At 36.3% G+C, this 14,342-nt stretch overlaps 1 protein-coding gene across 1 annotated transcript in view; it reads right to left on the bottom strand.

Moving 5' to 3' along the window:
* Nucleotides 1–344: 344 nt before the first annotated feature.
* The window catches only part of LOC107748459 (store-operated calcium entry regulator STIMATE-like), a 15,630-nt gene continuing 1,632 nt past the window's right edge, over nucleotides 345–14,342 (bottom strand). Inside the window, exons 2-8 of the mRNA XM_016563238.1 lie at nucleotides 6,198–6,246; nucleotides 6,017–6,112; nucleotides 5,806–5,927; nucleotides 4,501–4,613; nucleotides 3,490–3,573; nucleotides 3,177–3,305; nucleotides 345–1,070 (exon numbers count right to left, since the gene is read on the bottom strand). Of these exons, the coding sequence (XP_016418724.1) occupies nucleotides 981–1,070; nucleotides 3,177–3,305; nucleotides 3,490–3,573; nucleotides 4,501–4,613; nucleotides 5,806–5,927; nucleotides 6,017–6,112; nucleotides 6,198–6,246 (683 nt within the window). The 3' untranslated portion in view covers nucleotides 345–980. The remainder of the gene's footprint in view (nucleotides 1,071–3,176; nucleotides 3,306–3,489; nucleotides 3,574–4,500; nucleotides 4,614–5,805; nucleotides 5,928–6,016; nucleotides 6,113–6,197; nucleotides 6,247–14,342) is intronic.

Here is a 14,342-nt window from a genome sequence, read left to right on the forward strand (position 1 = left end):
CTGTTTTTTTTTTAAATTGCACTTTGAAACACATTTTGAAAAGTTTGTGGTTTCAGACCCCCCAAAATGCTGTTGTGGTGTACATAAGAGGTAAAAATGCATAAAAAAGTTTTCAGATTTTAGTTGAGAATGGTGCTGTGTAAACACCCCTCAATTGAAATCAATTGTAAGTCTACTCTCTAAAGTGTACTCCCACGAAAAGCATCCCCGCTCACACACATCCACAAAAAAACGACTAAAAACACTCTACGTGAACATAATACGCATGCACGTCATCACCATCTTCATCACAAATTCTTGTTTTTATAGTTTACACGAGACGATAACAGTACTGTTTTTAAAAAAAATTGCACTTTGAAACACATTTTGAAAAGTTTGTGGTTTCAGACCCCCCAAAATGCTGTTGTGGTGTACATAAGTGGTAAAAATGCATAAAAAAGTTTTCAGATTTTAGTTGAGAATGGTGCTGTGTAAACACCCCTCAATTGAAATCAATTGTAAGTCTACTCTCTAAAGTGTACTCCCACGAAAAGCTCTATTTTAAGCATCATTGGCACTCTCCCAACAAGAAGGCTGTTCCAAACCACACTAGCATACAAATTACATAAATGAAATGTTGATGATAAATAAATACACTTAAAGTTCAATTTCATTCAATACTAAAAAGTATCTATCAATCTAAAAATGGACACTTTTACATAGTATCGTGTCAAGTATTGAGCATTGTGTTGATAGCTTAGCAAATGCTAACGTCACACTCTCTTGGTATCAACCGAGTCCAGTCTCCAGTGTGAAGATAACGTGTGTGTTGCAGAGTTTATACTTAATTAGAGTATTCCAAATCAGTCACTTATGAGTTTCCATTTGGAAGGTATCTGCCTATGCAGGAAGTAAACAACAAGGCCGCTCACTAGGTTTAGGAACAGAGATCTAGCGTTTAAGAAAGTATACTTCTAAACGAGTGTGTTCTAAACTTCCATTCAGACTTGTATTAACGCCTCTTCTGTTGAGACGTGCTCTTCCCGTTCAGAACACACTGTAGCATCATCTTCATCTTCCTTTAGCAGCACCTACACAAACATATAAACACAGTTTGAGGTCAGCTGAAGAGCCTGGCCAGATTTTACACATGATCGTTTTCCCGTTCGTGTGAGCTGGATCACTTTATAGTTGCATAAATCTACTGACTATAACACCACAAGCCCAGATGCATGGGTTCAGCAGGAGATTGACACTAGACCAGTTGTATATGTTCTCGTTCATATCGGCACTCATCAAACATATTTGGATTCATTCTCTATAGCATGAGCTTATGGAAACATTTTCCAAATGTCACTGCTCCCGCTGAACAAATGGATGATTTGTGAGCAGCTGGCACACTTCCACAACTGGAGGAGTGAGGGAAAGAGGGATGAGAAAAAATGAAAGCGGAGACGAAGAACACAAAGTAAAAGAGATGGCAAAGACCCTGTATTGCCCAACAAATGGAAACCATTTGACCCTACAGGTCACTGGCCTTTGGAAAGGTCTTTGGTCAAATGACGAAGATATTAAAAAAATATCTGTCCTGTAATCACATTCATATAGCACAATCCCACCATTCAAGAAGAAGAATGCAATACACAAACACACAATCAAACTATTCAGAAATAAAACATTCATTTCAGCTGGCAGATTTCATTTTAAATCATATGCAAGAGTAAATCCAAGCTAATAAAAATTAAACTGGTCCAGTGGTTTTTAAATAGTTTTGCTTCAGGACCCAGATTTTACACTGGGCATCAAGTGGCTGTCTGTAAAATCAAACATTTTAATTTATTAATATTATACCATAAACCGCATAAGCCCAATAATATGGAAAATTATCAATGTAACATACAGGTGCATCTCAATAAATTAGAATGTCGTGGAAAAGTTCATTTATTTCAGTAATTCAACTCAAATTGTGAAACTCGTGTATTAAATAAATTCAATGCACACAGACTGAAGTAGTTTAAGTCTGAATAGGCAAAATAATGCTGAATGTTGATGGTTTCATGCTCTTGACAGCTCTTGAGTTCAACACAGAAAACACATTTTAGTCTGTCTGTCTGATCATTCTAATGTGTATTTTGACCTAGAAAGTCTAGGTCAAATTTAATTTTGTTTTGTGTATTTTTTATGATTTTTGAGGATGAGGTTTCTGTCAATTGTCAAGTTACACATCTGTCTTCTACTCTTCTGTCTCAATTGGATAATTTCTACATGTTTTTTTTTTTTAGATCAATAGCATAAACTGTGCCACTCCTCCATTGTAAAATGTAGTAAATCCATGGCATTCTACTTATACACAATTATATGGTTAACTGCATTTTATTATTTGCATTAGCTTTGTTTTTCCTACTTTATTCTACAGGCCTGAGACTAACCAGCTGAGGACCACTGAATTAATCCAAACTAGGATGAAATGTCCACAGGGACAGATATGGGGAACAGGGTCATTAGGATCAGGTTAAGGAATTTTTACTGACTCATTTGTACCTGGATCTCAACACTGATTTGATAAACACAGCAGGATAAAGAACATCCTAGGGATTGCACATGATGAAATGATGAAAGCTTTTGCAATTCTCTTTGGGGCCACAGAAATGGCACGCTTCACTTCAAATCCTGCAAGAAGTGACCCATGAGTAAAACATGAGAATGGGCATTTTTGTTACCTTAACGAACTACTGTACTGCTACCTGACCATTAAAATAACTTACAGACAAAATGTACAGGCTGTCATATTAAAGAACATTTTCAACATTATTAAAATTTGTAAATGTAAATTTTGTCACAAAATATTTTTTTACAGCACACTACTGCGAGCTACTTTAACCCAGGTTACACAAGGACTTGTCTCTGTATATAAAGTGAACTGTAAGTCAAAAGCATCAGCTACTTTAAATGGCAAATAGTAATTAGTCAAGTAGCAATTACTGAGCTATACTATAAGCACACACACTAAACTACACCACACTGGCAACAACCCTTTAAAAATGGCTTAAAAATGGATAAAGACTACAAAAAATGTGCTTTGGTTACATTTCACTGCTTGATAGTGTGATACACCATATAACAATAAACATTACAATTTTGGTCAAAACACCAATGTGAAATGTGCATTTATTGGGACATTACATGAATATTCTCACCTCAGCTTCGTCATTGCTCTCATTTGGCAACACCTCTACTTGCTTAGGACAGTCACGTGAGCCCTCCAGAGACGTCCTTTTCTTATATTTCCGCATTGTTAAGCTGTCCACCACCCAGAACATTATAGACTGAAACACATATATTTACAGAAATAAGTTGCATTATAGTATATAAAGAAAGATTGATAGACAGACAGACAGACAGACAGACAGACCGACAGACCGACGATAGACAGACAGACAGACAGACAGACAGACAGATAGATAGATAGATAGATAGATAGATTTCATGCATTAATCTTGAATGACTCACGTTGACAATGAAAGGCACGATCAGCATGACAATGGCCAACTCCAGCTGTGGGTTTGGGATGTAGTCCAGCACCACCTCCTCCAGCTACAACACACACAAACACACCAGTTGTCAACGCTTCAAGAAATATATGTCCATCTGATGAATAATAAATAATAATTAAAAAAAAAAGTCAAACATTTTCTAGAAAGTCTAGACACCCTACAGTGAGAAAGTATGGAATTTAATGTATTAAATATGAATTGAAATAATAGCATGTACAATTATACATACTATTAATTAATTTTTTTCCATTAAAATTTACAACTCGTCTCAAATTGCATATACACTCTCAGAAAGAAAAAAGGTACAAAGCTGTCACTGGGGCAGTACCCTTTTAAAAGGCACACTTTAGGTACTAATATGCACTTTTAAAGTACTAATATGTACCATTTAGGGGTAAATACGGTACAAAGATGTATCTTTTAGCTTTTGTACCTGAGGCTACTGCCCCAGTCACAGCGTTGTACCTTGTTTTCTGAGAGTGTATTAAGTATGTAAATAAATAAATACATAGCTTATTTCACTGAAATTAAAATAAGCCTTTAAAGAAAATCATGCATAGATAATCTATTATTCCCACACTAATCCAGATGAAATATAATCTCCGTAGTCTCTGTCCTCATGTCATCCTTCCATACTAGTAGAATGTCCTTCAGTACAAATAGTAATTTGTCTATTTACGTTGATTCATAAACAAAAAGAACAAAAGATACAGATGGGACTGACTTGTTTTTTTTTTTTACACAAGCACTGAAAACATTCAATATCCCAAACAGCATTTTGTGATCGTTTTGAATGTCATTGCATTAGGCAGGAAAATATCCAAAACAAATTTAAAAAATATTTGGATCAGAGACCGATTCTAGTTTTGTCCATCCTAGGCTGGTATTATGAAATATTGCAGAGGGAAATGATGCCAGTGGTGTGTGACGATAACAGGAAGTTTGAGTGTGTGATTGTTTATCTTACATTGGTCCACCCGGGAATGAGCAGCACCAGAGTGACCACACTTTTCTCCAGAGCAACAAGGAGTAAATACACTGAGCACTGAGCCAACCAGGCCGCTATCCGAGGAGGATCACCTAAAAGACAGAAAGAGACATTCAAAAAATAACTATGATTTATTACATTTTCTGAAGTGTTTAACACTGTTGAAATGTAGTTGCTAAGGGATCAGTAGCAACAACAAAAAAAAAAACGGCAAGGTAAACAATGCAAATGTTGCGATCAATATATAAGACCACAAGGCCCTGCGATCTTTCATTAAATAAATATATATTAATTTATTCATTTACTGAAATATGTCAGTAAATATATAAATAAATACATTCATTCTACGAATAAGTAAACCAATAAATAAACCATGTAATGTGTCAATAAATAAATAAACCATAAAATATGCTTATAAAATGAATAAATATATATTTCAATAAACAAATAATCATGTCAAAAATACAAATAAATATATGACAATGTAAATAATTTTAAAGTTATATATATATAAAATTCATGAAACGTGTCAGTAAATAAATCAATATATTAATTTATTTAATGAATATGCATATAAAATAAATACACAACATGTAATTTTTATTACATTATTACATTATAATAATTATTATTTATTGAAACCTAGAATGGCAAGTACATTGGTGCTTTTAATGAAAGATTTATTTATTTGTTTATATGGCACTCAATGTTCTTCCATATTTAAAATAATAATAATAATAAATTAAAAAATAATTATCTTTAACTTATAATGAGGGAATATGAGGGAAAACAAAGTGCTGGTATTTTTTTATTATAGTATTAGGACTGTTTTTAGCATTTGAGCACTTAACTGATCAGCCTCCGAATGTTATGGTAAATTGGACATGGCGCACAGTCAAAACAGGGATTCAAAAACTGATCTAAGCAGAAAAACAGTCATGAACAATTGTCTGGCCAAAATCATATGAAACGGTGGGCGTATTCCATCTGCTTTGAGTGCATGTGCACACGTGTGTGTGAATGTATGTGTGTGTAATTAGATTTTTTTCTATGGTGTTTTACCAAGGAAATCCCTCACAGGGAATAAGCAAATGTGGGGATACTACCCAAACATATTAGAAATGTAAATCATACAGCGCCCTCTAGTGGTAACAAACGGCTTAAATAGATGCATCAGTTTCTCTTTTGTTTTTGTGGTCATTATGACAGCAGTCTTGGACTTTAAACTGACCCCTTCTCCCCACTGTTCACCCATTAGAACCAGCTTCCATCAGTGTAACTCACCATATTCTCCAAACATCAGCAGTGTTAGCTGCTTGTGTTCCACTATCTTGGAAACAACCTTCACCCCCACCCAGATCACCAGCATTCCCAATGTGGCATCCAACAGGAAGTTCAACAGATATCTGTAAAAACAGAAAAGGGCCATTCGGTTGGTTTAATGCCAGGTTAAAGCAATAAACTTGACAAATAATTAGGCTACTAATTGACTCACAGAGAACAGGGATCTTCATTGGTGAGTGTGGACAAGAAAATATTGGCAAAATGCATGCAAAGAGCTCCAATGGCCTGCTTTGACGTATCAAAGAACCTGGAGGGGAAAAAAAGAATGAGAGTTTGCTCTCTTTTGTTCTATTATTTTACCATAATTCTTGACTAATGTTTAATATTATTACCAGATCCTCCACGATCTTCTTACTCCGACAGGTTCACGAAACCTCTTCACTGTAAAGACAAAGATGTAGAGAAATAATCTTATTGGTAAGATTTTTTGTTTTGTTTTTGGAAAAAGTTTCTTATGCTAACCAAGGCTGCATTTATTTGATCAAAAACACAACAGAAATAGTAATATTGTGAAATACTATTACAATTTAAAAGAACAGTTTTAGGTTTGAATAGGGTGACCATATGTCCTCTTTTCCCCCGGCATGTCCTCTTTTTGGACCTGGAAAAATGCGTCCGGCCGGGATTTCTTAATCACCCAAAATGTCCGGGATTCGGCTGTTTTCTTAGTCCCGCTCACAACATGTTTCGCTACCGCGATTTTCGCGTCCACTCCTTTAAACATTCTAATATTGTATAATTTTGGCGTGTCAGGGACCTGCTCTCAATATGTGGAGTATTTAAATCTCTTTTGAATGAGCGTTTGCGCTGTTCACTTTCACTTTCGATTTCACGATCACGCGCACTCTGTGTAAAGGAAGCACATCTTACAAGATCAGATATTTGTCAATGAGCTCAGGATCTGTTGAGCAGCAAATACACAAGCATGGTCTTGTCAGTCATCTCTCCTTATTCTTGACCTGTGATCAGTCAGATCTGACTCCGGAAGCTCTTGTTGGATGTAGGGTTGCCAGGTCCGCGTTCTTTCCACAGAATTGGGCTACTTTTAAACTGTTGCCATGGGTTGATTTTCCCAAGTGGGTTAAAGGCTTGAAATATTACATAAATTACATTTAAATGAAATGCTTGTATTGAAACATTTTGCATTCTACCTATGATAAAACTTTCACAGACTTTTACATTAACTGTTCCCTCCTGGTGGAATGACCTGCCCAACTCAATCCAAGCAGCTGAGTCCTTAATATTTTCAAGAAACAGCTGAAAACACATCTCTTTCATCTTCATTTGACCCTCTAACTCTAGTACTCTCTATTCTAATTCTATTTTAACTATTTGTTTTATTTAAAATGAAAAAAAAAGAGTATTTAACACTAGCATTCTCTATTCTTTGTCTATTTTTTCTACTTATTTTCTTTTTATTTATTATAAATAATGACTTGCTGTGATCAAAGCTCACATGGATATCACATGATCCTTCAGAAATTATTCTAATACGCTGATTTGCTGCTCAAGAAATATTTCTGAATATTATCAATGTTGAAAACAGTTTTTGCTGCTTAACATTTTTATGGAAACAATGCTACTTTTCAAACATTTGTGTTAAGTTAAAAAAGAGAGAAATGAATACTTTTATTAATCAAGGGTACATTAAATTGATCAAAAGTAATAGTGAAGACATTTATAATGTTGGAAAAGATTTCTATTTACTAAGGACTGTGAAAGTGGGAACCACCAGTGGAAGGCATGCTGTCCTAATACTAACCAGTCAGAGCTCAGGTACCACCCAAAATGCTGCAATAACCAATCAGAGATATTATATATAATGATGATTGCAGTGAATTAAAAAATATGATCGATCGTCGCTGTCAAGTCTGAGTACTCTAGTACTCACATCCTTATTAAACACACAAACACTCAGTAAAGTATGATGTACACCGCATTGATGTGTACTGTAAATTAGGGCTGCACGATTAATCGAATGCGATTGTCATGCGCATTTTGATAGTAATGCCGGTTCTGTAATCAGCAGGAAATCATCATCACGTGCTTTCAGATGGAGCAGAATTTACTACACATAGCCGTAGTTCACTGACTGTTACGCAAAAAAAAAATCGCAGACGATTCTATTGCGCGATTATGAAATCGAAGAAATCGTTCGCGATAATGACAGCTGTTTGCATAGCTTCTCAGTGAACTACGGCTCTGTATAGTAAATGCTGCTCCATCTGAAAGCATGTGAAAATACATTTAATAACATATTTTGCTGCTCCATCTGAAAGCATGTGAAAATACCACATTTAATAACATATTTTTTACTCCAAACTCACTTCATAATGTCAGTCGAGTGTTTGAAATAAATCCTTCTGTGAGATGATGTGGCTTCTTACACAGAATAAGGCACGCAACATATTTCATAGTATTTAAGCAGTGATAAAGGCATTGCATTATAAATATACTTTATTTTAATGAAAATTATAATAATAAGAACTCAGATGAACCATATATTGCCGTTGTCATGTGTTTATTAGTCACGTTGAATCAATAAAAGCAGTTAAATCTTCTGTTTATTCAGCTGCAGTGATAGGCATTTTCTGGGTTTCTTCTGCGAGGCGTATTTGGAGTTTCAGTGCGAGAGCGCCCTCTGGCCTTTGGATGGAGATTTACTGCTGATCACAGAACCGTGCTTCACTGAAAGATACGCATGACAATCGCAGCTTCTGATCTGGAAGAAATGGGGCCATAAAGAACCTTTTCATCAGTGGTCCTTTAAAAAGAGTTCTTTGCAGTACCAGAAGCCCTCTCTGATTCAAAGCGCAGGTCCAAACACGCATGCACGGAATCAAGCGCGCTATACTCAATATTTCACATAGGTTTATGTGCAATGACTGTAAAACTGTTACTCTTCCCATGCTGTTCATTAATTACATGAATTAAATGAGTTCATTTTACTTGGAAAATTGGGTCCCACTTTATATTAAGTGGCCTTAACTACTATGTACTTACATCAAAAAATAAGTACAATGTACTTATTGTGTTCATATAGTACTGCAAAACACTTTTGCTGCTACTGAGGTGGGAAACGGGTAAGGTTAGGGACAGGTTTGGTGGTATGGGTAGGTTTGAGGGTAACACCAAAACTCTGTGTCAGAAGCTGAAAGACATATCTGGATGTTTTTCAAATATGCAAACAGTTAGTCTGTAATCAACAGCCAAACAGAAGCAGGATGATTATTGAATGTCTGAGGAAACAAACAGTGATGACGTCAACAAAGATAAGCAGCCAAAAAGAAGCCAGGAAGTGGCCAAAATAACAAAGAGGAAGTACGTACAGTAAAAACACAAGCATAAGCAGAGCTCTGAAAGTGTTTATAAAGTACAAATGTCACAGACGGAACTTCTCCCAGCTTTTTTTTTTATGAAAACTTTCTTTTCCTGAAAATGTAAGCTAAACCAAAATTATTACTGGAATATATAAATAAATAAATACATAAATGCACGTCAGTCATCTTATAATAACTAATGATTAGGATATTTTTCTCTAAACACAGCAAAAAAGTTTAATGATTAACAGGAACAGCACAGATCCATGGTAATGAGTAACTCTAGAAAGGTCAGAGGTCGTTTACCATGTTTTTGGGGTTATTTAGTGCATGACCAAAAAACAAGCTGCTTTTGAGAAGAATTAGAAATTTACATTTTACATCCTTTGGCAAAAAAAAAAAAAAAATGTGAGAGATCAAAACTCACTGCCATCATGCTGGGATGTTGCTATAGCATATATGCGGTTGCTTGGTCCATTTTTATGATATTTTGCTCTCCAACTTGGCCTTTATTCACTTATTTTATCATCCAACAAGTAAAAATCAAGTCTGATTGCTTAGAAACATAACTTCTCCTCAATAAGCACAGCAGCATGATTTGACTTCTCATTCCTGTCCGTATACCCCAAATGTGGAACAAGTTACTCAAGGTTTTAATGACTACATCTAACACCTAAGTAAATAACATTCTAACACCACCACAATCACTTTAGAAATGATCAGTAGCAGTTTGAATGAAGTATTGGGTCAGAATTACCAGATATTAACTGAGCAAACACTATAGTGCATCTTTGGACTGAATGACCACATGACATGGTTAGATATTGGGAAAGAAACAAGTCTGGACCTTAGGGTTCAAACTTGAAAGGAAGGTCACATGACTCAAACCCTCCAGCTGGAAACAGAAGCTTGAGTTTGGGATCTGAGCATCGCATGAGCTACAGGAGTCGATGCTGTTATCGTGTGTTATCACACAGCTAAAGAATCTTATCTTGGAGTAATACTCGTACCACACAGAAGAAGAGTTTTATTTGTTGCAAAGTAAAATGATACTTTATTAAGGTGTAGTCAGATTTGCAAAATCCAGTCATTTCAATAGGAATCCACGCGACTGGGAATTTCACATACGGATGAAAGAATTGCCCATGCAAATTTCACAATAGAAAAAGAAAGTAAAAACTTAATCTTCCTCATTTTCTGCTGACATATAGATACTGGCTAATGTCAATCAAGAAACAAATTGATCTTTAGGCACTGTTTTTGCAAACTCTGGTTTGTTCATGATCCAATCAATCACAGTTGATAAAATCAGCCTACATTATTTTCTCACTAATTATCCTTTTGCACTGAGAAATACACCACATTACGGAAGCAAAAAGGGGTGAAATTCATGTTTACTTTGAGTGACAGTCTAGAGTCCACAATCAAAAAATTATCAAATGTTTATGAAATACTGCATTCACGGGTTCCCACAGCTTTTTGCCAATTCATTTCTATCACTTTTCCAGTAGTTTGTGATTACTTATATATTTTTAATTAGAAGCCAAGCACCGAAGGTGCGTAGGCACTTATTGAAACCGTTAGTTTTCTTCTTCTTCTTCTTCTTCCGCTCTTAGGTCTATGGCAGTCCATAGAACCGCCTGTGGGAAAGTTGTGAAATTTGGCACAATGATAGAGGACAGTCTCATCATTAACCACAGCAAATTTAGTGTCTCTAACTCAAACTCTCTAGCGCCACCACTTGTCCAAAGTTTCACTCATGTTTATGCTAATAACTTTTGAACCATAAAGTCTAGAAGAAAAATTATTTTTTTCCTCTGAAAATTAAAAAATCGTAAGGTCTAGTCTTTTCGCTATTTTTAATAGCTCGAAAAAACAACTTTTTCGAACTCGTCCTAGACGGTTTGTCTGATTTTCACCAAAATTGGCTCAGATCATCTTCAGACCATGCTGGCAAAAAGTTATGGAATTCAAGTTGATTAGTCAAACTGTTCTCAAATAATGCGCGAACGAATTTGACGAAGAGCATGTAAAAATGGATGTGAGGCTATATCTCCTCAACGGTTTGGCGTATTGAGACCAAACTTGGTGTGTGTTATAACAGCCATGACCTGAGGCTACCTGCACAGTTTTGGCGCTGTGCCACCTAGTGGTGAGGAGATTAAACATTTTTTATTTTTGCTTATAACTTCTGAATGGTTTGACCAAAATTCAAACTGGTCTCTTTAGATTTGGTGCGGCATGCCGAGTCGAACCATACCCACTTTTCCCATGTCAGGCATTTTTTGCGTCGGCCAATTTAAATTTTGTCGTAAAATGCTATGTTTTACGAATGCACTGGCATATCGTTACGAAACTTGGTATGTGTCTTCAGCACCATGCCCTGACAGTACTCAAAGTCAAAGTCCCAGGGCAGCGCCACCTTGTGGTCAAAAGTTATAATGAAGTTTACAAAAATGCTAATAACTTTTGTTTCAATTAGCCTATATGAGTAATATAGGAGTAATGAGACTGGTCTTGACAGATTCCTTGGATCATGCCGAGAACATAGATACCAATTATGCCATAGTTGGTCAAACTTCCTGTCCGCCATTTTGATTTATGTTGTAAAACTACTTTTTCGAACTCCTCTTAGACCATTGGTCCGATTTTCACCAAATTTGACTCAGATCATCGTCAGACCATGCTGCCAAAATGTTATGGATTTCGTGCCGATATACAGAATGGTTATCATTTAACACATCAACGAATTTGCTGGAATGATGCCAAACTGCATCTGAGGCTGTATCTTTGCAAAGCTTTGACATATTGACACCAAACTTTTTATGTGCCATTGTCACGTCACACTGACCATGCCACATCAATTTGGTCACAACGCCACCTAATTTACCCGTCACCCGTTTTTTTTTCAACTTTTTCAAACTCCTCCTAGACTGTTGGTCACATTTTCACAAAAATCGAGTCAAATTATCTTCAGACTGTGCTGACAAAAAGTTATGGATTTCGTGTTGATAGACAAAACCGTTTATGCATAGCGCCGCAACAAATTTGAGGCATGATGCCAAACTACGTCTGAGGCTGTATCTCTGCAAAGCTTTGACATTGACACCAAACTTTGTGTGTGCCATTGTCAACTCACACAGAACACATCACATCGATTCAACAACAGCACCACCTATTGTTCAAACGTGATAAGCCATTAAATCATATTACTAGAGGTTGTATTTATGATTTCAGCCATTTTAACCAAAATCATCAAAAATGGCTTCAATTACTAATTTCTGCAGTTGGTCTGATGCTTGCTTCTGTAGTGCTTGGCCCTGTAATTGCTGCTTGCAGCAATATTTTTCATTACTTTTCCAGCTCTAGAAATCACCATTTTAAAATACCCAAATATTTCCCTGTTTTCCCATCACCATTTGAACGCCAAATACGATTTTACCAGGTGACTGTAATACCAGATGCTAGTCACCAGGTCAAAAAGAGTCTAAATGTCCTGTTCCTCATTTGAAATGAAAATAATGATGAATGAGATGGGGACTGAAATGTGGTTTGATTGAGTGAAAGAAAAACATTTCATAGGGCCCACATTTATGTGTATGCTATGTGTGTAGATTTGTGTGTATGCTGTCTAGGTTTTGTTTATTTAGGTCACTGAATGATATTATAATTATAATGTGCAGTGTTACTGATAAAAAGTCATTAAGTTTCCTTATTGCTTGAAGCTTAAACACTTCAGACCTTGAATTAGCACACAATGAGCATGAAAAGCATGAAAAGCACCAGGAAAAAAAAAAGATTACAAGACATATTAACCAAGGCAGAATCAGAATAACTAAAACAACCACCATTTTCTCTGTACTGTAAATATTTTTTTGTCAATTTGTTTTTCCATTTTCATTGTTTTCACTGTTTTTTAAATATATTTTTATTTAACCTTTTTTTGTCAATTTGTTTTTCTATTTTCATTGTTTTCACTGTTTATATATATATAGGGTGCTCCGATTGATCGGCTACCGATCACTATCTGCCGATAATCACTTTGGGATGTTTGATCGGCAGTCTCTAAAACGGCTGATCTTAAGAAAACGATCTCAAACTGATGATGCGTCTGCCGTGCGAGGTTTGGCACGACATGCAGCGGCACAGTCTCAGTCTCTGTTCGGCGCGGGTGAAAATTATAATGCTGAAGGTGAGGTACAATTCATATTTCTTCATTAAATAACTCAAAGTAATTTGAAAACTTTCTGTGAGACATAATTTCACAAACAGTGTGAGTGAATGACCGTGCTCTCTCTTTCCCTCTCAAAATGCGCAAATTACTTCAAATCACATCGCGTCTGCACTATAAGCGAGCTGCACAGTTGACACAGGAATTATCACTTGCACAATCGAAGTAGTGTTGCATCATCACTAAAGTTTATGAATTTCATTTGTTTAGAATTTTTGCCAGTGTTTAAAGGGGTCATATGATGTTGCTAAAAAGAACATTATTTTGTGTATTTGGTGTAATGAAATGTGTTTATGCGGTTTAAGGTTAAAAAAACACATTATTTTCTCCTGTCCGGCCGGAGTGACGAGACAAAAACATTAAAACCTATTATAAACGAGGCATTTGTTGCATCCAGTGGGGACATAATTACGGATTATGACTTACTATCTTTTTACGCGTTGTGTTGCATCGCGCCCCGTAAACATAAAACCATGTCTGCATTTGTGATCGGAGAAATGACAAACTACAAACGCTACTCTACACTGCTCAAAACTCGCGTTTGAATCATCAGTGGCAAATCCTTTAAATGAAAACGTACTTTACGTGAGTCAGAACTGCCGGCATTGTAGTCTACTCTTCCAGGATCAGGAAACAGTCCTCCATAAAATGCGCTGGACACATCTGAATATTTGGGTTGAAACTGACTGGAACAGTGTTGTAAATACAACTTAACCACTGATTTCTAGTCGTGTCCTCTTTTGGAAGGCCAAACAAAGTAGTTTCGCTTTCACAATGAAACACACGACGGGCTAGAGTGAGCGGAGGCCGGCTTGAGTGAGCGGCGGCGGACGGGCTTGAGAACGGCGCGGCCGGCGGATTTGACAAAGGAGCGTCCGGCGGGCTTGCGGCAACCACATGTGACGACCCCGGGCTGGACTCCGCTT

The sequence above is a fragment of the Sinocyclocheilus rhinocerous genome, unplaced genomic scaffold (genome assembly GCF_001515625.1).
Source record: "Sinocyclocheilus rhinocerous isolate Xijiao unplaced genomic scaffold, SAMN03320098_v1.1 scaffold78, whole genome shotgun sequence".
NCBI lineage: Eukaryota > Metazoa > Chordata > Actinopteri > Cypriniformes > Cyprinidae > Sinocyclocheilus > Sinocyclocheilus rhinocerous.